The 24,020-nt window shown below is 45.2% G+C and overlaps 1 protein-coding gene across 7 annotated transcripts in view; it reads right to left on the bottom strand.

Annotated features, from left to right (window-relative positions):
* NOS3 (nitric oxide synthase 3) overlaps positions 1 to 24,020 on the bottom strand; it is a 242,706-nt gene that overhangs the window by 30,101 nt on the left and 188,585 nt on the right. For all 7 annotated transcript variants that reach the window (XM_068235393.1, XM_068235396.1, XM_068235397.1 and 4 more), the window contains 11 exons: positions 20,436 to 20,577; positions 13,602 to 13,741; positions 13,330 to 13,504; positions 10,852 to 10,953; positions 9,856 to 10,050; positions 9,150 to 9,229; positions 5,789 to 5,933; positions 4,309 to 4,413; positions 2,805 to 2,872; positions 1,190 to 1,306; positions 542 to 716 (listed from right to left, as the gene is read on the bottom strand). In XM_068235393.1, coding sequence (XP_068091494.1) covers positions 542 to 716; positions 1,190 to 1,306; positions 2,805 to 2,872; positions 4,309 to 4,413; positions 5,789 to 5,933; positions 9,150 to 9,229; positions 9,856 to 10,050; positions 10,852 to 10,953; positions 13,330 to 13,504; positions 13,602 to 13,741; positions 20,436 to 20,577 — 1,444 coding nt within the window. The remainder of the gene's footprint in view (positions 1 to 541; positions 717 to 1,189; positions 1,307 to 2,804; positions 2,873 to 4,308; positions 4,414 to 5,788; positions 5,934 to 9,149; positions 9,230 to 9,855; positions 10,051 to 10,851; positions 10,954 to 13,329; positions 13,505 to 13,601; positions 13,742 to 20,435; positions 20,578 to 24,020) is intronic.

Here is a 24,020-nt window from a genome sequence, read left to right as displayed (position 1 = left end):
CGACCAGAGGTGGACTTGATATAGCGTAGTATGGATACAGAGGCGCCATAAGGATAATATAATCTAAAAAGTTTAAAACATGAGGAGGCAGTGGTGGACTTACCTCCTCCAAGCAAACACAAACATTGCCAATGTGTTTGTCAAGTACAAGTTTATTTACATACGCCGGGGGGACAATGCGACACATTTCGCAGGTTTGATCCTGTTTGATTTGTTTGATCCTGCTTCATCATTGCTTCATTGCTGGAAAATAAAGCTGATGAAGCATTATGGCTGCCACTTCTGTATAGTTACACGACTATCACACCCACCTCTGTACTCTTTCCCATAATTCCCAGTTATTGGAAACATGATGCTAGCTCTGTGCAGTCACTTGCCTATCCAGCAAGGAAATAAAAAATGTTGTTATACACAATGTATCTGGGAGATGGCAGGGGACAGTTTCATGATCCTTTCAGTTCTGCCATATTAGACTCTAATATAGGGGTTATTGTAGTGTTGGCATCATTACACTGGGGGAGGGTGGATATAAGTCGCTCACCTTGAAGACAGCCTTAGCCCAGGCTCGGAAGGAATCCTCCTGGCCACACAACTCATCCCCCTCCCCCATCGCCAGGATCCGCTCTCCCCCCAACTCCTCCAGTCGGGTGTCCACTGCATGTCCAAAAGCACAGAAATGGGGGTACGCCCGGGATCCCAGACCGAACACCGAGAACCTGAAAGAGAGACAGGGGAATTCAGATCAGCGAGGCTCCACCCCTATCTCTATCCTACGCAACATTTACTGAGCATGTACAAAGCTGAATATATACTAGAGATAACCAAAAATGGAGAGAAAAATCATGAGATCAACACATTACCAGGTTGATTCATAAAACTTACTTTATTAATGAGCTCCCTTTATTTGTTCTATCTGTCCCAATAAATGTCCTTTATCTGTTTACCTCATTAATTAACTCTTCTTATAGTTGAAGTGAAAAATAAGTACTGCAAGGTGAGATAATTCATGCTACGTTTTGTGAATGAACCCCAAGGAGAGATAAACCATGAGTTAAGACAGTTAACTCATTAGATAAGGAAAGATTTTTGTTGCATTTATAAATGGTCCCCAATATTAAATGGGAACATTCTGAAAATCCCCCCCAAATACTGAATACCAGCCATGTGTGGGTGTCAAGCTGGAACATACCTTAGCGTTCCGAGAGGCCCGGCGCTGTCGGTGTTACTCGATTCCTTCCGCTTGTTCTTCCAGGCGGTGACCAGAAGATCGGTTTGGGAAACACTGTTGAATCGAGTCTTGTAGCTCCTAGAAAAACAATCCACCATGAATATGACGCAAGGTTAAAGTGCAGCTCCACCCACAATTTGCATTCAGAGACACCTCATTCCTTTCTGTGAATTTTCTGCACCTCCAATATTTGCAACTATGTGGAACAATCTAAGATTTTGGTTTTGTGTGCCTCTTCCTCCTCGTCAAGCTGGTGTGAGCCAGGGAAAATAAGTAAAAAAGGAGTGCAATGCTCCCATTGGGGTGCAAGGAGTTCAAATCAGTCTCTGTCTCTGACCAACTGATCACATGACCACCATTTCATACTAGGTCCCCTAAGGAACCAGTACAATAAGCAGTGTAAGGGAACTCCCATGTCGGCCCCCCAGTTCCAGTGCAGACTCCACACTGTGTAACACATCATCATCTCCCTGAACCAAAATGACAAATATCAGAAGACTCATCACTGCTGCACTAAAATTATCCTGAAATGTTTCCTTCCTGGATTTCCTGTCTTCTGTCTGAAAAGCCATTTATTAATGAATGGAGAGTCCAAACAATCAACATCTGGTAAATGGAAACTCTACAGAGCAGGAGGAGGGGGGAGAGAAAGATGGAGAAGAGGGAGCAAAAGAGGGAGGGGAGGAGAGAGGAAAAAAAAGTGGGCACAGGTGAGAGTGGGGGGCGTGGATAAAGGAGGTGGGAGGGGAGGAAGGGGGTGGAGTGAAGTGAGAAGGAAGGAGGACAAAGAAAGGGAAGACAGGGTACATGGGGAAAAAGAGGAAGAGGTACAGTAAAAAGAGATACAAAAAGGAATGGGGGGGGGGGGGGGAGAGAGAGCGAGCGGGGGGGGGGGGGGAGGGGGGGGGAATGAGTGAGATGAGAGAGGGAGCAAGATGGAAATGACAGAGAAAGAGTGAGTGAGAGAGAGAATGCTGGGGATACAAAGGGAGTCAGGAGAGAGAGTGAAGGGAGATGAAGGAAATCAGATGAAAGAAGGACAGGAGTAAAGGGGGATCAGGGGAGAGAAAGGGAATCAGAAGAGAGACGGATGTCACAAGCTCCCTACTGGCCATACTGCGTAATGCCTCCCAATCTACTCAGTCCCCAGACCATCCAATCTCATGGACACAAACAATGTATAAGAGAGATGCTCAGAGATATTGAATAATTGTATTGTGTGTGGTGTGCTATCAGTATCTCTGCAGGGTTGATGTGTAACTGCTGCTATTTAGGGTACGCTGTAATGCCCCTAGGGAGGAGCGTCAGGACTCATATGGTCCATCATAGAGGAAGTTGAAGTTCCTCTGCGGGGAAGGAGCATTCAAGGGACCCATTTTCCCAGAATTCCATCCACCACTTTCTGCAATTCATTTTCTTTTGATGCAGATCTCTCAGGCGCCCAGTGAAGGGAAATTTCAGCCTCTGGCAGGTTATTATTATAACTCTATAATGAAATGGCTGAAGCTGGGGGATGCAGGTGACCAGACAGTGACCAGCTGACACACGCACAGCCCTGCTTGAGCGACACACTCACTTCTGCTGCTCTGACTGCAGGGGGGCCACATTAGGGGACGTCATTTCCATCAGTTCCCGAGCGAAGGTCTGTAGAGAGAAATCACAGCTGGTCAGATGCTATTTACTATTAGCTATTTCTTTATCATCAGCATACGCTGCAGCAATCTGTCAGTCTGTCCTCCTGATGGGCGAAACAATCTACAGCTTCTGGGACAGGCTGACGGCTGGTGCACACCTAGAGCCGTTCTGAGCGCTTTCCAAAATGCTAGCGCTTTTGAAAAGCGCTTGGCTAATGTATTTGTATGAGATGGAACACACCACAGCGATGTTTTTTTTTTTTTCTAAAAGCAAACGCGGGTCCTGCAGCATTTCTAAGGCGATTCAGCCTCAATGTTAAGTATGGGAAAGTGGTAAATTGCTTTAAAACACGTTAGAACAGAGCACTTTTCCAAGCCTTTGTTTTTTTGTTGTTTTTTTTTACAAAAGCTGCACACTTCCAGCTCTACTGTACAAAAAATAAAAAATTGCTACACCAAAATGCTCCATAGCTAGAAAATTGCTAAGCACATGCCAGAAATCACTTCGAAAAATTATTTCTAAAAACGTTGAGCGTTTGCGATTACAACAGAACTTTTAGGTGTGCACAAGCCCTATGGGCTCTTTCACACCAGAGCCCGTTTTCTGCAGTTTAACGCAAAATCGAAACATTGCGGTAACCAAGGTAAAGTGAAAGTCCATAGACTTTCATTTTACCTTTCACACCCAATGATGAGTTTCGATGTGTTGCGGTTAGACGCACATGGGAGCTTGGGAGCGTTTTCCCATCGGATTGAATTAATTACTACCGCTGCCGATTGCGTCGCACTGCAGCATCCCGATGACACGCTGCAGTGCATATAAGGTGTGCAGGAGAACGGCTCCCGCACGCATTCTGGATGTGGAAGAGCACTAAGACACATTTTATTGTCAGGCCTCTTGCACACTGCGTCGCACCGCATTACACTTCCCTGCCACAACCCCGCTTCAAGGGTCATGCAAGACTATGGAGACTTGCACACTTCATGCAATGCAACAAGGTGCGCCGTAATCACTGCAATCCTGACGCAAAGTCTGCAGTATGTTACCACATGGTCCGTGCCTACCGCACACATTATGCAGTCAACGGGTGACTCAGTAAGTGTGCACAACGAGAGCGCAGTGTGACGCATATGCGCAGACTGATGGGGATGCCAGTGACGTTCTGTCTGCCCAGCAGGGATTACGTCACTAGCCGGGGGAAGGCACTATCCATATGGCCCTGTCACCACACCGTTTTGCAGGGTCTTATGTAGGCTGATTTTTGCGATGCATTGCACCGCTAATATAAGGTGTGCAACCGGCCTCATAGTAGCAACACATGGCAGGCTTGCTTTATACACGCATAGACATTTTCAGAGGACTCAACATTGTGCCGGCACTGAGTCACTCACATTTTCATCAGGTAATGCGGGCAGATATATAGCTTGTATGACAGGATCCCTTACCTCACCATTCTCTGGAGGGTCTCCATTGCCAAATGTGCTGGTCACCACCAATACCAGTGTCTCATGCTCCAGGTTCACCGTATCATACTGGTCCATGCAGACCACCTGACAGGAAGTGACAGAGATTTACTAGAAGTGACAGGAAATGATGGAAAGTCGGGAGAAACGACAGGAAGTGAAAAAAGTGAAGGGAAATGACAGGAAGTGATAAAAAGTTATGGGAAATGACTGTGATATAGAGTGATGGAAAAGAACAGGAAGTGATGTAAGAGAAAATGACTGGGAAGCAGGCATGTTCAAATCCAAAATTGGGAGATACCCGGATAGTTCTATCCGGATATCTCCCAGTGAACCTATGTGGCGGTGAGTGGGGGTCAATCTTACCAGTCTGACGACTTCTTGCTCCGTGCCTCGAGACCTCCCACGATGCGTGCCACGCACATCACGTGACTCCAAACACTTCCTCCTTCAACCCGGAAGGAGGAAGTGTTTGGAGTCACCTGACCGCCGCATGGAGCGCATCGTGAGAGGCGCCGAGGGACGGACGAAGAAGATGTCAGACAGGTAAGATTGACCCCCCGCACAGGTTTACTGGGAGATATCCGGATAGAACTATCCGGGTATCTTCCGAATTCGGATTTGAGCATGCCTGGTGGGAAGTAACAGAAAGTGATGGGAGATGAAAGGAAGAGAGGGAGAGTGACTATAAAAGGCAACAAGTGACCAGACATTACAGGAAGTAAAAGAGGGTGACAGGAAATTATAGGTGATGAAAACTGACAGAAAATGACAGGATGATATGGAAAGCGAAAAAAAATCAAGGACCATGATAGAAAGTAATGTAAACTGGCAGGAAATGACAGGAAGTGATGAAAAATGACAGGAAGTGACGTAAAGTGATGGGAAATGGCAGGAAGTAGTGGAAAGTAAGAAGAAACAGTAAGGGCCCTTTTCCACTAGCAATCGCAATCACAAATCACAAACGCCAGTGATTGCGATTGCGATTTTTCATTAATTCTGTTATGCGATTGTGATTTGCGATTTTCATTTGCATTGCATTATCATTGTAAAAATCGCTCCAGCAAGCGATTGCGATTTGCGATTAGCGATTTCCAAATCGAATCACTGTAGTGGAAAATACTTCTCATGATTTCTATGATAAAGTAACAACCCTAGCGATTTAAAAATCACTAGCGATTTGCGATTTTGCGATTCAGCGATCGCAATCGCTCTAGTGGAAAAGGGCCCTTAGTGACATGACTATGGACTTTGTAAAGTGCTGTGGAAGAGGTCAGCAGTATATAAATACCCAATGATAATAATAATCAAAGAAAGGACAAGAAGCAATTCCGAGTAACGGGAATTGACAAAAAGTGACAGGAAATGAGAGTAAACCTCTCCACCAGGGACACTGATGTCAAACATGGGTCTTTCATTGGCTATCACACTCCATAGTATCAGGAAGTCTGTCTCCTCTTACCCGGGGATCGAAGGCGTGGGTGAAGATGTCGCACAGTTTGTGGGCGTAGGTCTCAGAACGTCCAGTCTCTGTGGCGTACAGGATGGTGGCCTTTACTCTACGCGCCATCGCCTGACCCATCAGCTTGGCCGAGAATTTCACCGCGCTGGAAGTAAATGACATCATCTTAACATCTCAATATCTGATTTATACGCCAGTCCCAGGCAGCAGATTATAAGTGTTTCAACAAGCCTTTGGACCACTATACCATCCTACCCGGCACCTTCGCTCCTCACAGGAGACCTCTAGTTTGATCACCTTCTCTCCCTCCCGCATACAGGACTTCTCACGAGCATCACCTCTCCTTTGGAACACTCTCCCCCAGCCACTCCGTCATGCTCTGAGTCTGAAAACCTACAAATGTACTCTTATAACACACCTGTTCACAGAAGCCTATAATTTGCTATAGGTAGCATTAGAGGTATAATTTGCTATAGGTAGCATTGGAGGTTCACTGTCTCATCCGCTAACCTGTGTCTCCTCCCCTAGTGTCTCCAGCCCACTACCCTCTACATTGTAAGCTCATAAGGGTAGGGACCTCCTACTAGAGTTATTCTGCTGTAATTTGTCATATGAACATGTACCAGTATTGGTGATGTCTTCAATCACACATCAACTATATATGTATTTGTATTGCTGGATGTCCTGATATGAACAGAGTTCTGGACATCTAATGTATCTATGCTCCCCACTATTTGTTTAGTGATATGTACAGCACTATGGAAGATGTTGTTGCTATATACTGTAAATAAAACATAATAATAATAGTTATTAGTTGGTAAGAGATTGCAGCAAGTAGGAAAGAGATTACAACTCGAAAAAAAATAATATTTCATGCAAAAGTTCATTTATTTCAGTAATTCAAATTCAAGGACAATTGAAGTGAGATGGATAAGGAGGCTGGCAGCCCTGCTGATCTATTTGGCTGCAGTAGTGTCTGAATAACCCCAGAAACCAGGCAACGTGCATTGTTTAAAAGGAATTAAATATGGCAGCCTCCATAACACTCTCACATCAGTTGTCCTTTAAAAGGAATGTAGTTGAAAATAAGGTAATAGTAGAAGGTAATATGACGATGGTTGTTTTTTGAAAGACATGGGTTATAAAGACTGAGTACTGTATGTGTGTGTATATGTGTTTCTGCGTGAAGACTAAAGGTGGCCACACACCATACAATTTTTTAAATATCTGTTCAATTTAAGAATTGCAATCAATTTTTCTAACTGATTGTAACATTTCAAAAATATGACCAATGTACTACACACATATGTTCAATTTTTCCCCAATTATGATAAAACTGATTGGAAACTCTGACAAAATTGCTAGGTTGTGTATATTAATACATTCACAATCCAACACACACCATACAATCTTTAAAAAAAATTGAAAATAAATATCTGGCATTCCGGATCGATTTAAATCGAAAAAAAAAAACGGGAAATCTGATCGTATTTTTCAGTCGAATGAAAAAAAAGCTCTCGATATTTTCGGGAGATACGATCGTTTTTATCGAACTGCTGTACAATCGGATCATTTTATTGTATGGTGTGTGGCCACCTTTATTCTCAACAAGACAAGACACAAAACAATTTATATTGTGCTTTTCTCCTGGCAGACTCAAAGCACCAGAGCTGCAGCCACTAGGACGCGCTCAGTTGGCAGTAGCAGTGTCAAGGGAGACTTGCCTAAGGTCTCCTTGCTGGTGCTAGCTAACTGAACAGGAACAGCCAAGAAATGAACCCTTAACCAGTACACTCTCCAGCAACAGCACAACTATGAGGTCAATCTTCTGAATGGATATCTCTACAACTCTATACTCCAAAAACACACTGCCGCAAAATTCACCACAGACACACGGTAGTACTACATTTTACCAAAGTTATCTGCCGTTCCTCATAATCATTAACTTCCAGTCGTTTCTGACCTCATTTCCTGCCATCGATTCGAAATAAAAAGAAAATGTGTGATTCTTCGGTCACGTACAATTATTATTTAATTATTTATTGTTTTTATAAAGTGCCAACATATTACACACAATCGAGTACATAAGGCCACAACTCTTTTGAGATCATATGTGAAATCGAACTGTTTATGCGAAACAATTTATAATTACCTTCCAATTGCTTCTGAGGAAAATATTGTACCGTTAATGGGCACCTTAACCATTAACAGATGTAGGATAGCCTTAAAGAGAACCTGTACTGAGTAAAATTATTTAAAATAAACACACGAGGTAACTTCAAATGAACATTACATAGTTACCTTGCCATCAGTTCCTCTCATAAGCTCACCATTTACTTCTTACAGTGATCCCTTCCCGTTCTGACAACATTTTGTCAGAACTGAAATATATCAGTTGCTGCCAGTAATATATCAGTTGCTGTCAGTTACAGCTGAGAGGAGAACTGATGTGTCCATGTTTCCCTATGGCTCAAGTGGGCGATGTTACAGTTTAACAGTGTGCTGACCAGGAAGCTGTTATGGGGTAATAGCCATTTTCAAAATGGAGGACGGAGAATTCTATTGATCACAGTGGACAAACAGGACGCAGGACAGGAAAAATAGATTGAGGAGTAGACTGCACGGGAGGCAAGTATGACTTGTGTATGTTTATTTTGACTTTTAATTTTCAGTATAGGTTTTCTTTAAGGGCCAAATGCACTCGGGTCCGGATTTACATGACAGGAGCCTATAGGCACAGATGTCCTGGCACCTTAGACTTCATTAACCCACAAACTCCCACCAAACTGCACCGCAGGTGTGCTGGCTGTTCCAGGTGCCACGTCTCCCTTACTTCCCTTGCCCGTCATAGGTAGCTACAGCTGCCCTCTAGTATTAGGTAGCCAATGGTACACTCAGTATTAAGTTGCCCACAACTGAAGGGGGAACTCATCAGTGGAATGCAGAGAGCCAGGTGAGTAACCACTCATTTACAAACTGCTCAGAACTCTGCATAGGGAAGGGGGGAGGGAGGCACTTGGGGATGGGAGTGAGCCCCCTTTCCACCATCAGGCGCCTGTAGGCACGTGCCTGCAGTGCCTTATGGTAAATCCAGCCCTGAATGCACTGCAACGCAGTCTGAGCACTATAAGGGAGGAGGCACATGGTATAATGAGGATCTCTCTACATTCCTGCCCCATGTGTGTGATATGAGGATCTCCATACACAATCTACTCACATTACATCCATTCCATCACCCTTCACACCACTACTGCACAGAAATGTCCGAAATTATGTACAATCAGATTGTACAGTATGATGGCCCTTCACGGCAGATGGTTCTTCCGCTGTGAAACGCTCATAGAAAAAAAATCCCGCTTACTTAGCAACTTCTTTGAAGGTTCTCTTGCGGGTGATGGTGCTCTGGGAGCCCTTCCAGATGTGATATTTCCAGGGGTCCGGCTGGAAGAGAAGCAATATGTTATGTCATTGAGGGGGGCAGGGGGACATACAGGGGACATGCAGGGACACAGTGGCCAGGAGTCCCCCCCCCCCCTCAGAGTCTGGAGAAGTGGAGGTGGGCGGCTCACAACTAGTGACTGTCATGTCTAGGAGAACTCATGGAGAAGCATGTGATCAGTTTGGTCAGGTGATAGAGATGCAAGTTTCTGATTTGCTGGTCATAATCATGTGCTAAAGCAGGATGTGATCACAGCAAATCAGAGCTTTGCAAATCTATCAGCTGATCAAACAAATCACATGCTTCTCCATGAAATCTCCTGGACATGACCATCACAACCCACAATACAGGGACAAGAAGCAGATTAAAAATAGATGTTCCAAATGACGTGATTGAGCCCCCAAAAGGCTTTGACAGTATCCTTCCAAGGTCATGAACCCCCTCCTCCCAGGCTGCAATTCTCCCTTAGTCCTACACTGTGATATTCCCTTTCCAAGACCATGACCCCCCTCCCCGGAGGCTGTGACCCCATCACCCCCAGTCTGTGACCCTCTCTACCACGTTCTGAGCTAGGATTGGGGTAGAGAATGCTGTGTTCTGGCTCCCCAGGCAAATAAATGAGACATACCTGGTAGAGGAAGGAAGGGGAGAGGTGGTAGTTGACCATCTCCTGGTGGAATACCGGCGTTAGGCTACCAGACATGGGTGGTACGATCCACACCCAGTCTGCTGGGCAGCCTCCTCGCAGGCGGGTCTCATGTTCCAGATGCTTCATGAAGGACTCTGTAGCGGCATGGTGGTCAACAATGGTGACCTTATCACTCTGAAGGAAAGACATTTGTGATCATAGGCAGCTCTGTATAATAGGAGAATGGCAGCTGTGACATCACCCTGACATTACTGGAGGGGGTGGGCAACTCTGTACAATATAACCATGGCGGCTGTAACATCACTGGAGGGGATGGGCCACTCTGTACAATATTACCATGGTGGCTGTGACATCACTGGAGAGGATGGGCAACTCCATACAATATTACCATGGTGGCCGTGACATCACTGGAGGGGATGGGCCACTCTGTACAATATAACCATGGTGGCAGTGACATCACTGGAGGGGATGGGCCACTCTGTACAATATAACCATGGTGGCAGTGACATCACTGGAGGGGATGGGCCACTCTGTAAAATATAACCAGGGTGGATGTGACATCACTGGAGGGGATGGGCCACTCTGTACAATATAACCATGGCGGCCGTGACATCGCTGGAGGGGATGGGCCACTCTGTACAATATAACCATGGTGGCCGTGACATCACTGGAGGGGATGGGCCACTCTGTACAATATAACCATGGTGGCAGTGACATCACTGGAGGGGATGGGCCACTCTGTAAAATATAACCAGGGTGGATGTGACATCACTGGAGGGGATGGGCCACTCTGTACAATATAACCATGGCGGCCGTGACATCGCTGGAGGGGATGGGCCACTCTGTACAATATAACCATGGTGGTCGTTACATCCCTGGAGGGGATGGGAAACTCTGTACAATATAACCATGGTGGCCGTGACATCACTGGAGGGGATGGGCATTGTAAGCCTGGCAAGTGTCAAATCGGTGTACCTGGTAGCTATGCAGGACAGCAATGTTTATTTCCAGGGCGGCACGGTCCTTCCACAGCGAGGAGGTTTTCTTGGTGTCCAGGCCCAGACGTATAGCCACATCCTGCCAGCACAGGGGATTATGGGAAGATGGAATTGTCGTATATGTAACATGAAGTTTAGGTAGGTAGTAGGTACAAGCGGTGCAGCAACAAAGCTGATTTATCCTCTTACTAATATCCAGCAGACCTCCTGTGATCCCCAATTTTCCATGACAGTCTTGCATGAATTAAATTCTATTACTAGATTTCCCATGAGTATGTCACTTCCCATTTGGGTCAGACCTACCCCTGAGACTGAAAAATGCAGCCAGTGTGTTATATGGTTTCATCTCCACCCTCTTCCTGTGTCCACTGCAGCTCCGCACACACTGTACACATGCACGGAACACATACCTCACATTTTGAGATAACAAAGAGGGGCACCCTCGCTGGCACCAGTTACAGGACAGATTGGTGAATGGTTCCTAAATATGTTCTCAAACCCAATCACAGGGCTGGGGCACACCGAGCGGCTGTTTGAGCGTTTTTGCAGCCGCTTGCGGCTGTGGATACGCTAGGGTAATGTATTTCAATGGGGGTGTGCACACCACTGCGGGAGGCGTTTTGCAGAAACACATACTCCCGGGGTGAGGCATTTTTTGGATTGCGGAGGCGTTTCTGCCTCAATGTTAAGTATTGGAAAAACGCAAACCGCTCTGAAAAACGGCAGATCAGAGCGGTTTGCCAGGCGGTTTTGTTACAGAAGCTGTTCAGTAACAGCTTTACTGTAACAATATATTAAATATGTTACACTGAAATCCGCAGCAGCAATCCGCAAAACGCTAGCAAAACGCCTCATAAAAATTTAAAAAAGCGTTTAAAAATCTGCTAGCATTTTGCGGATCTGCTAGCGGGTTTTGGTGTGCACCGGGCCTAAGTGCCGGATTTATGTATAATCTCTGCTGTAATGATCAGCAGAGATTAATCTTTGAAAAACTGTAAAAAAATACCCAAAGCACTACTTTCACTTTCTATACTTGACAGCGCCATCTCATGGACAAACATAATAGTGCACACTACATTATTATTTTTGTCCCTCCCTCTAGATTGTAAGCCTTTGGCAGGGCCCTCTCCCCTTACGTATCATACTTGATTGTACACCCTACCCAGATTATGTGAACTTGTATTATTAGCACTACCACTCCAGTGTATGATCTGGCATTGTATTACTACCTGTATTGTATTGTGTATCTTATTGCTTTTTATTACCTGTATTGTTGTATCTATTGTCTATTACCTGTATTGCGCTGTCGGTCACCCCTGTTATCATTGTCTGTAATCTTATGTATTGTACAGGGCTGCGTAATATGTTGGCGCTATATAAATCCAATAAATAATAATAACAATAATAAAAAACACATATAAAGTAAAACCCCATTAACCCCTTTCTATCCCCAAAGATATTATAATAAAAAATCTGGTAAAAAAATTATAAATAAATAAATTGTTATGTTAGTGACTTAGCTTTTTAAATATGTATGCCATGAGGGTATATTATTATTTTATTTTTTTTTGCAAATAAGGAATTGTAATAAAAAAAATACAAAATGGAAAAAAATACGTTAGATGATTTTTTTTTTTGCCGTACATTGTACTAGGGACATCATTTAAATGCTGTAATAACCAGGACAAATTGGTAAATACAATGTGAGGGTTTTAACTACAGTCGCATGTCACGTTATTATTTCTGTTAAAATGCATAAAAAAACAAAACAATTTTTAGTGAAAAGTACCACCCAAAAAAAAGCCCAATTTTTGGTGATAAAAACAATGTATAGATCATTTTGCTGTGATAAGTTGTGATAAAGTTATTGACGAGTGAATGGGAGGAGCGCTGAAATGTGAAAATTGCTCTGGTCCATAATGGGAAAAAAAAACACCTGGTAGTGGTGAAATGGTTAAAGGGAACCTTAACGGAGAGGGGTAAGGATGTTTCCTGCGTAATATGTTGGCGCTTTATAAATACAATAAATAATAAATAAAATAAATAAATTATAAACAATACCAGTTGCCTGGCAGTCCTGCTGATCTCTCTGGGCAGTAGTGGCTGAATCACACACCTGAAACAAGCATGCAGCTAATCCAGTCTGACTCCAGTCAGAGCACCTGATCTGCATGCTTGTTGAGGGGCTGTGGCTGAAAGTATTAGAGACACAGGATCAGCAGGAGAGTCAGGCAACTGGTATTATTTTAAAAGGAAAAATCCATATCCTTCTCAGATTAGGTTCCCTTTAAGGTAGAGGATCAGCACAACAGCCAGGCACATAGCACTAATTCAAAAGGGGGTCACCAATGACAGCCTTCCTATTTCTCTCACTACAAGTGCCCTAAACACTAGAAATGGCCTTTCCCTCTCCACCCGGCACTCTCCCCATAACCCACCCCATAACGTCACTGACCTCTGCAATGTTGTATCGAGAAGAGTCACAGAGGTTCCGCATCCCGATCTCAGTGCTCATATACCAGCCATTGAAGGGGACTGCCGGGAACTCCAAACCACCAATCTCCAGCAGGAGGTTGCTGACCGCAGGTAATGCATACCATCTCAGTCCCAGATCTGCAAACCACTCATAGCTGGGGACAAAAAAGAGCATATATTTGAGACACAGTGGATAGATGCCCTCCATGAGAGACCCAACCCACCCCAGGCCAAGGAAGGAAAAACACTTACGTTGGGTGTCGGAGAGGAACTTCCAGTATAAGTTCAAGAGGAATGTCATAGATCTTTGGGTCATCGCCATTGGCTTGCAGTAGCAGAGGTAACACGTCAAATCTTCCACCTTTTGGTTTCCAGCCAAGCTGAATACAGAGCTGTGCAGAGACACATGGGAAGATCAGATCTGGGTGGAATCATGGAATCCACATTTTAAGGCATATGCTGAAGAACTGTAAAATAACAAATTAGTGAGGAGAAAACAATGTGTGTGTAGATGGGGCTGCTAACAGCTGGAAGGTGCTGCTGAGAAGTCTTGTCTCACCAGTAAGGTTCTGAATAGAATAAGTTAGATGAGTTTACTCTCAAGCACCCACAAAACTGAAATATCGGCTCTGGGTATAGAGACCCTTGTTCAGGGCCGGATTTCTGGCAAGGCCACATAGGCCATGGCCTAGGGCACTAGCAATTTAGGGGCGGCTCAGTGAAGGGCAGTAAAGCTGTTCTATGCAGCCATCCTTATCTAGAAGGACAGCTTTAACATTTGAACTCTCTGTTGTAATGATCGCTGCTGCAGCAGGTATTGCTGGAAGCAGTAGTGCTGCAGCTCAGGCAGTTCTGATCTATTTCCATGCAAGCTGCATAGCTTTGTCTGCCTTTCCCTGCTGTCAGCTTGTGACTGATTATCATTCACCTGTGTGGGAATCTGCATGTCTGCTCCTTAAGGTTTATACTTTATACTGAGGATGACCTCAGTATAAAGATCTGCTTCCTGCAGGGTTTCCTTGGGTTTTCATAGCTTCAGTTAAGCCCGTCTTGCTGTCGCTTCAGCCCCCGATCGTGTTTCTTGTTCTAAAGATACTTTGCTGGTTTTGCATCATATATTGGTTCATTGCCAATATATATGCATACCAGCACGTTTATTATTTTCCTTGTATTCGTGTTACGTTGATACATCAGTGTCGCTGATATATACGTACACGAACTGTTTATTTCCTGTGTTCAGTTAGTCAGTTTTCCAGCACGTTTTGGTAGTTTGCGCGTACCGTGAACACCCGTGCTGAGCTAGTTATCCTGCTCCTGGTTCTGTTTGTGGATTGCGTTCATCTCTGCGAAGAGATAACGAATCCTTCTGAATCCTGTTCTGTTACTGTTTGTGGATTGCGTTCATCTCTGCGAAGAGATAACGAATCCTTCTGAATCCTGTTCTGTTACCGTTGGTGGATTGCGTTCATCTCTGCGAAGAGATAGCGAATCCTTCTGAGTCCTGTTCCCTGTATTACTCCATTCCTAGTCAGCGTTCCTGCTTATGTCATATATCGGTTCATTGCCGATATATACATATGTTAGTCAGACGTTACAAATAGTTTCATTGATAGCTGTAATTGTAATACGCTAGGAAAACATACTTATTGTATATTTATCTGTGTTACGTTCATCTATCTCGATCCTGCTATTACCTGACTATCCTGTCCTGTCTTTGTGAGGCACGCCATCGCCGCAACGCATTGGCTGCCTCATTCCAGTCTGTGTGGTCTTGGACGCTTGCTGTCGCTAAGTAGCCGCTAGCTAGCAAGCGTTCATTCTGTCTACCTGTCCTGATCTCCTCAGTTCTAGTTTATGCGCTCAGCGCTACTTTGCGCTGAGGCGTTATAACGAAAGCATTGTTTGTGGCTGTCAGATCTGCACCGGCTCTGTGCGCCACAATCTCCTATTGGAGTCAGTCCTCCCCTCCACTATACTAGGGATAGCCTGTTTCTTTGTGCTAGTGTGTGTACCTCCTCCACGTCAGCTCATGCGTTGCATGCTGACTGTGGAGAATACACCACCAAGCCTTACATTATGAAAACCCCATTACCAATCCCCATTGTGGGGGGGATTCCCAGAAAGTATGACACTGTTAATTATGGTTCCTGTTCCTTTAAGAAATTTGAAGAACTTAGCTCTGAAACAGAAAATGAGTTTTTCTCTGAATGTGCCAGGTTCCTGACCAATCCTGATCTCCAAGCGACTCCTGTTTCAACCTGGGCACTCCAACTAAGTTATATTTTGTTTAAAGGGGAATTATTCCAGTGGGCATTTGATGTTCTCAATCATTCCGATTTGAAAGAGAGACCGCTGGAATTTCTAGCGTTTGTGATCCATAACTGGTTGCGCATAGATCCATTGCCTTTTCCTCTTAATGAACTCCTGGCAGCAGGCCAATCAGCTACTCCTTCAATTGCTTGCAAAAATGTTCAGCAAGCAGAAAGTGTTACTGATAATTTTCCTGCAGCCTTGAATAAATCACCAAAAACAGCAGGGTCTAAGGCCAAACGCAAACGTTCTAAGAAACGTGTCCGATCTGCAGAGTCGTTATCCTTAGCGACTGAGACCTATAATGAGATTCTGCCATTAACAGATAATGAAATGCAATTGTCTTTCAGGGGAGTTAAATGGACTTATGAAACTACTAATGAACTTTCCTCCCTGGCTAGGGAAAATAAAGATTTTTGTTTAAAAGAATTATCTGAGTATGATTATTAGGAGATATTACAGAGTATTGAACAAATCAACTTATTTGTGAAGCAAGGAAAGTTTGCATACACTACAGTTCAGCACTTGCTACAGGTATTGGAGATTCTTAGGAATAAGGAATCTGCCAATCACCTGCTAATTAACCCAATATATGTCCCTGCTACAATCATATCTGCAAACCATGATCTGCCTGTTAAGTATGCTTGGAATCCTCCATTTGAGAAAGGAGAGATGGAAGCTCTGGTCAATGAATGGAAGAGTGATTCAAGTTCATTTTGTCAATTTTACAGTGCAAAAAGTGAATTAGTATTGAATGCATGCATTAAGTCTGCCTATAACCTAATAAAAACTGGTGTGTGTGAGTATGACTTTGTGGCTCCATTGATTGATGTGTGGGAACTGATTTTGGATGATTTTTATGTGACTCCGAATTCGCAAATTTGGCATTCTGACCCGCCTGCTTCAGCACCTTTGGCTGATTCAGCAGGTGATTCGGAGCTCTTTCTGTGTGAAATTGAAGTTCCTGCAATTCCACCCTGTACCATGGATAACTCAGTGTTACTTACCAGTAAAACAGAAGCCACTGATACATTCTTAACCTTGCCCTGCGCAAATTTCTCAGCAGAGAATCCAGAGGTCCTGCTGACTTCCGAGTCCAGCCTAGCCAGTACTCATGACTCTTTGTTCAGTGAAACAGACACCAGAAAAATCTTGCCTGTCTCTGCAAACACTTCTGCAGAAATTACCTGTGTTAATAAAGTTCAACTCCTGTCTGATTCAGCAGATGCCAATAGATGCACTACATCAGTTTCCGAGTCCCAGCAATCCTGTCCAGAAACCTCAGAACCCCAGCATCTGAATTTTCCAATTTTACAATTGAATGGTGATTCAGATGCGCAAACATTGTGTCTTGATTTTCCTGTTTCTACACCTCGCTCTAGTTTCGTGAATAGCTCAGAGCATCTGCTCTGTGAACCTGAAATCGCAGAATTATTACCTTGTTCAGAAAATGTTCCAATAAATTTGCCCTGTACCATGAATTGTGCAGTAGATCTCTCCAATGAAACTCAGGTCACAGAATCATTATGCTGTCCAGCAGGTGCTTCCATGGTTTTGCCCTGCAATATGGACTGTTCAGTGATCCTGTCCAGTGAAGCTGTGGTCGCAGAGTCTTATGCTTCACCCAGTACTTTGGATATTTCAAACCCTCTAGCAGAAGGGTCTGAGGCACTGCTTACCTCAGTTGGTGTTGCAGTAATATTCACTTGTCTAGCAGCTGTTTTGGAATTACAGTCTGCTCTAATAAAACTTGGTGAATTTCTGCCCAGCAAAGCAGAAGCCATTGAAATATTGTCCTCGTCAGCAATTGTGTTAGATACCTTGCCCTGTACACAGTCTGATTTAACCAATGTTGTTGAGTCCCTCTCCAGTGTTGTAACAGCCGAGGAACTCCAGCCCTGTCCTCTGAATGTTTCAGAAGTCTTGCCCTGTAACATGGATAATTCTGATTCTCTGGTCAAAATAATAGAAATCTCAGAATTTCAGTCCGGTCTGATGAGTGTTCCTGAAACCCAGCCCTGTATCCTGAAAGATTCTGGTTCTCTGGCCGCTGTGGCAGAGGTTCCAGAGTCCCCTTCCTGTCCAGGGAATTCCTCAGTTTTGCCTAGTCCAGTGGGGGCTGCTGCAATACTGACTTGTTCTGCAGCGCCTCATGAGCTCCAATCCAGTGTATTAAATGAGTCTCTGTCCAGTCCAGAGGTAGTTGTGGAGTCCCTATCTGGTTCAGTGCACACATCAGAAGATTTGTCCTGTCTTGTTAGTGCCCCTGAATCTGATTTGTTACTGACTTTGCTGGAATCAGCGACATCTAAGTCTGATCCAGCATTCTCGTGTAAAAGTCCAGTAGTTGCGAAGTTTAGTCATGATGATTTTTTTTTGGCCAGTCCTGGTTTTGGTCCTGTCTTGGCTGACCCTGAGGCTCACAGTTCCTTGACGTGCCCAGAGGTTTCTCTTGTGCCAGTGTGCCCAGATGTTCTTTGTGTGCCAGAATGCCCAAGTGTGTCTAAGGTGTTATGCTGATGCTTCCTTAGTGGGAACATGTTCTGATGTTGCCTGTCTGCCTGCATGCCCAGAGATGGTTCTGGTCCCTGAAAGCACTGATATTGATGTTTGTCCTTGTGGCCCTGACTCGGGAATTGCCCTAGGTTCCATAGGGGTTCTTGATAGTTCTCCATGTGAGCCTAAGGGGCATTCTGACCTATGGGGATCTCTTTGGAGCTTCAAGGTGTTCTGGGAGGTCTCTGAGAAAACTTGTCCTGGTGCCTTGGACTGGTTCAACAGTGGGTTTTGTGTTGGTAAAGACAGTACCGGTGGGCTTTGCAAAGGCTTTGGCGTTTCTGAACGGTTCCTGGAAGGCGGTGGGTATCGCTCAGGGAGTTTCGGAGGGCTTTCTTCTGGAAATCATGGTTCTGATGGGTGTCACACTGGGGCTTGTAGTACTGATGGGCATGGTTCTATAGGTTCTGGTTCTGATGCGTCCAGTCTTGTGGGGACTGATTCTGGAATTCGGTCTTGCCGGGCTGTCCCGGTCATCATGAATTATCAGTCAGACTGTTTTGTTGGGAATTTCAGTTTTGAAAAGCGTCTGGAATCCGCTTTTAAGGGCGGGGGTACTGTAATGATCGCTGCTGCAGCAGGTATTGCTGGAAGCAGTAGTGCTGCAGCTCAGGCAGTTCTGATCTATTTCCATGCAAGCTGCATAGCTTTGTCTGCCTTTCCCTGCTGTCAGCTTGTGACTGATTATCATTCACCTGTGTGGGAATCTGCATGTCTGCTCCCATTGGATGACCTCAGTATAAAGATCTGCTTCCTGCAGGGTTTCCTTGGGTTTTCATAGCTTCAGTTAAGCCCGTCTTGCTGTCGCTTCAGCCCCGATCGTGTTTCTTGTTCTAAAGATACTTTGCTGGTTTTGCATCATATATTGGTTCATTGCCAATATATATGCATACCAGCACGTTTATTATTTTCCTTGTATTCGTGTTACGTTGATACATCAGTGTCGCTGATATATACGTACACGAACTGTTTATTTCCTGTGTTCAGTTAGTCAGTTTTCCAGCACGTTTTGGTAGTTTGCGCGTACCGTGAACACCCGTGCTGAGCTAGTTATCCTGCTCCTGGTTCTGTTTGTGGATTGCGTTCATCTCTGCGAAGAGATAACGAATCCTTCTGAATCCTGTTCTGTTACTGTTTGTGGATTGCGTTCATCTCTGCGAAGAGATAACGAATCCTTCTGAATCCTGTTCTGTTACCGTTGGTGGATTGCGTTCATCTCTGCGAAGAGATAGCGAATCCTTCTGAGTCCTGTTCCCTGTATTACTCCATTCCTAGTCAGCGTTCCTGCTTATGTCATATATCGGTTCATTGCCGATATATACATATGTTAGTCAGACGTTACAAATAGTTTCATTGATAGCTGTAATTGTAATACGCTAGGAAAACATACTTATTGTATATTTATCTGTGTTACGTTCATCTATCTCGATCCTGCTATTACCTGACTATCCTGTCCTGTCTTTGTGAGGCACGCCATCGCCGCAACGCATTGGCTGCCTCATTCCAGTCTGTCTGGTCTTGGACGCTTGCTGTCGCTAAGTAGCCGCTAGCTAGCAAGCGTTCATTCTGTCTACCTGTCCTGATCTCCTCAGTTCTGGTTTATGCGCTCAGCGCTACTTTGCGCTGAGGCGTTATAACGAAAGCATTGTTTGTGGCTGTCAGATCTGCACCGGCTCTGTGCGCCACAATCTCCTATTGGAGTCAGTCCTCCCCTCCACTATACTAGGGATAGCCTGTTTCTTTGTGCTAGTGTGTGTACCTCCTCCACGTCAGCTCATGCGTTGCATGCTGACTGTGGAGAATACACCACCAAGCCTTACATCTGTCCTGTACTTCTCATCCCTTCAAGGCATGTAAGCTCTATCCTGAAGGTACTGTACACATCAGCCTAACTCACATGGTGACACAATAAATGGGTCCATCATTAAGAAGATGGCAAACATAACTTAAAAGTTCTTAAGGAAATACAATTTATAATCTATATGCGTATTACTAAATTAGCTATTGTCTGTGAATCCAATGATAGAAAATAAGGAGAATTCTCATTGGGGCACACAGAGATAACAACCATACAGACGGTATAGTTGGCCTAGGGCGGTAAAAAGTACAAATCCGGCCCTGCCCTTGTTCAGTTTCAGCAGAAGCAGGACACAAGGGGATTTGGGGTTGGATTCTTGCTTTAAATACAGAAAAGGACAGGAGAAGGGGAGACTTTCCCACCTCGGTTATCTCCACATTGATTGGATCTCCCACTACCGTGTCATCCTCCCGTCTGTACCCAGCATAGCGGATCAACTGAGAATTCCAGACTCGGAAATCTGAGTTCCCGTCCTTTCTCTGAGGGAAGATTGTGATGGCGGATCTGTAAGAAGAGCGGTGGAAATGGTGAGGCGGGAGATGGAGGAGAAGCTTTTTGATGAAGAACAAGAGTAAGATACACAAAGACGCGCAACAGATCATAAACTATGTGCAGTAACCCATAGCAACCAAAATCCAATTCTCAGCCTGGTCTCTCTGCTGAGGGCTTACTGGCCCTTGCATGGCAACCATGAAGCTGACTTTAGGCACATGAGAGCAGTTGGAAATATGGGGATGATTCAACCATCCTCCAGGCAAGGCAACCTCCAACTGTGCTATATACAGAAGTATTCAGTTCAACTGACCTCTCCCAAACCATCTATTCAGAGGGAAAGAGGTAGATGTGGGACACACAGGGTCAGTGGAGTTCCCCGTAGGAAGGCAACAGTGATTGTCAACAAACTTTCCTGGTCATTTCTTACTACAATTAACCCCATGTGGTGGGAATCTGATTGTGTTCTTGAGGTCACATATAGCTGTTCAAACTAACCAAGATGTTATGGCGTGATTGATAGGTAACTAGTAGCGTTGGTGGTGCGTTGACCCTTCCACTAGGGAGCAAGGTTTTACCCAGATGCGGAGTCTAGGTGACCACGGGTCTTCACCAAAGAACGACCCGAGGGGGTCGCTTCTGGTCTTCGCTGCCTAGTGCCCTACCAGGTCGCAAACTGGGATCACCTTCTAGTGGTCGAGAGAACGGATCCACGATGTGGAGAAGGTTAGCTGGTCAGAGTTCAATCCGGGTAAAGAGGCAGGCGGCAAGCAGAATGATCAAGATACAGTCCGGGGTCAGAGGCAGGCGGCAGGCAAGCAGAGTTGTCAAGGTTCAATCCGGGGTCAGAGGCAGGCGGCAGGCAAGCAGAGTCGTCAAAGGTTCAATCCGGGGTCAGAGGCAGGCGGCAGGCAGGCAGAGTGGTTCAGGGTACAGTCCAAGGAACAGGGCAGGCAGCAGACAGATGCGGAGTCCAGTAAACAGGCCGAGTCAGAGCGAGTGGCAGGAGATCGAGAATAGTCAGGCGAACCGGGTCAATATCAGGCAGAACAAATCAAAGGCAGGCTTGGCCAGAGGCACCAACAGGATCGGGCGAACCCACTAGCTGTTAGAACGAACAGCACCGAGCCATGGCTGGGGGAGGCCTTTTATACCTAATTCTGGCGCCAAGTTTACCACGCATGCGTGCGCGCATGCGTACTTGCGTATCCCCGCTCTCGCGCATGCGTACATGCGTATCCCCGCTCTCGCGCATGCGTACATATCTATGCGTCCGCGTGCACCGAACCTCGCGCCTGCGCACGCAAGGTCCCATGCCGCCACGCACAAACGTGCGCCCGCCTCCTGCCCCAGTCATCAGACCACGGCCGGCGGCGCGCGCGCGCATGGAGAGAACGGGACGCCAGGACAGCGCGGACAGGTGAGTACAACATTGCCCCCCCCTTAAGGGCATTCTCTGAATGCCTATCGGAGCTGGTTTTCCTGGATTTGCTTTGTGGAAAGCCCTGATCAACCTTGGTGCATGAACATTGCGTGACGGTTCCCAAGAGTTCTCCTCTGGGCCAAAACCACGCCACTTGATCAAATACTGCACAGACCTTCCCCGTCTCCTGGAATCCAAGACCCTTTCCACCTCGAACTCCTCCTCTCCGTCCACCAGAACCGGACCTGGAGAGCTAGGATTCCTGCCCTGAACAGGATCTGTAACCACCTTCTTCAAGCAAGAGACATGGAAAACTGGGTGGATACGTAAAGAATTAGGTAAGGAGAGTTTAAAAGCGACTTCATTGATCTTTTTCAGGATTGAGAAGGGACCAATGAATTTAGGGCCCAGTTTCTTGGAGGGGCACCGTAGCTTAAGATTTGTTGTAGATAACCATACTTGATCTCCAGGTTCCAAGTTTGGACTCTCTCTTCTTCCCTTATCTGCATAATACTTAGCTCTGTCCTGTGCCTGCTGAAGATTTTCCTGAAGTTTAATGAAGTTTTCAGATAGCCAACCTAGTCTTTCTTGAACTTTGGGGACAGCAGATTCAATAACCACTTTAGGAAAGGTTGTTGGATGGAACCCAGAATTTGCAAAAAATGGGGATTGACCAGTAGCAGAATGTTTAGCATTATTATAGGCAAACTCAGCCATGGGTAGCAAAGAGAACCAGTCGTCCTGAGCAGAGGAAGTAAAACACCGCAGATATTGCTCCAACGTCTGGTTCGTTCTTTCCGTTTGTCCATTTGACTGGGGATGATAACCTGATGTTAGAGATGAATGAATTTCCAGTCTTTTGCACAGCTCCTGCCAAAATTTCGAGGTGAATTGGACCCCCCTGTCTGACACAATATCTGACGGTAAGCCATGTAATCTGACGATTTCTTTGATAAAAGTTTCTGCCGTGATTGCTGCAGACGGAACTTTCTTAAGAGCAATGAAGTGAGCCATCTTGGTAAGGCGATCCACTACCACAAAGATAACAGTGTTCCCAGCAGAAGGAGGCAATTCAACAATGAAGTCCATAGCAATCATTTCCCAAGGACGGTTAGGGATAGGTAGTGGAGATAGTAAACCCCAAGGCTTAAGTCTGGAGGACTTAGACCTGGCACAGGTGGGGCATGCTGAAACATAATTAGCACAATCAGACTGCATCTTTGGCCACCAAAAACTCCTTTGCAGCAATTCCAGAGTCTTTGAATTACCAAAATGCCCAGCTAACTTATGGTCATGATACATCTGCAGGACTTCACTCCGAAGGACTTCAGGAACGAAGATTCTACTTTCAAATTGAAACACCCCATCCTGGAATTGTAATCCTTGAACTTGATCCAGTTGAATAGAACTTGAAGCCTGCTTAATTCGAGACAAGATATCTGATTGGATGAGTAGAAAATTCTTTGATGATAAAATAGTATCAAGAGTCTGTGGAGTATCCTTTTCTGAGAACATACGAGACAACGCATCTGCCTTGCCATTCTTAGAACCAGGACGGTATGTCAGATGAAATTCAAATTGAGAAAAAAAAAGTGCCCATCTGGCCTGTCGAGGTCGGAGTCTCTTTGCTGTGCGTAAGTACTCAAGGTTCTTATGATCAGTATAGATTAAGATTGGATGTTGAGCTCCTTCCAACAGATATCTCCATTCCTCCAATGCCAATTTTATTGCCAGAAGTTCCCTATCTCCAATGTCATAGTTTCTTTCGGCCTGACTCAATTTCCTAGAGAAGAAGGCAACAGGATGAAGTAGAGCCTTGGGACCAAAGCGCTGTGAAAGGACTGCTCCAGCAGCGGATTCCGAAGCGTCCACTTCCAGAATGAATGGTTGAGTTGGATCAACATGTTTCAAGATAGGAGCTGAGGTGAATAGTTCCTTTAACTTATCAAAAGCTGCCTGAGCCTCTGAAGTCCATGAAAAAACACGTTGGTTCTTGGTAAGGTTAGTAATTGGAGCCACAACTGCAGAGAAA

This window comes from Hyperolius riggenbachi, chromosome 5, assembly GCF_040937935.1.
Source record: "Hyperolius riggenbachi isolate aHypRig1 chromosome 5, aHypRig1.pri, whole genome shotgun sequence".
Classification (NCBI taxonomy): domain Eukaryota; kingdom Metazoa; phylum Chordata; class Amphibia; order Anura; family Hyperoliidae; genus Hyperolius; species Hyperolius riggenbachi.
The sequence above is the reverse complement of the archived record's forward strand: the minus strand, read 5'-3'. Positions and strand labels throughout refer to the sequence as shown.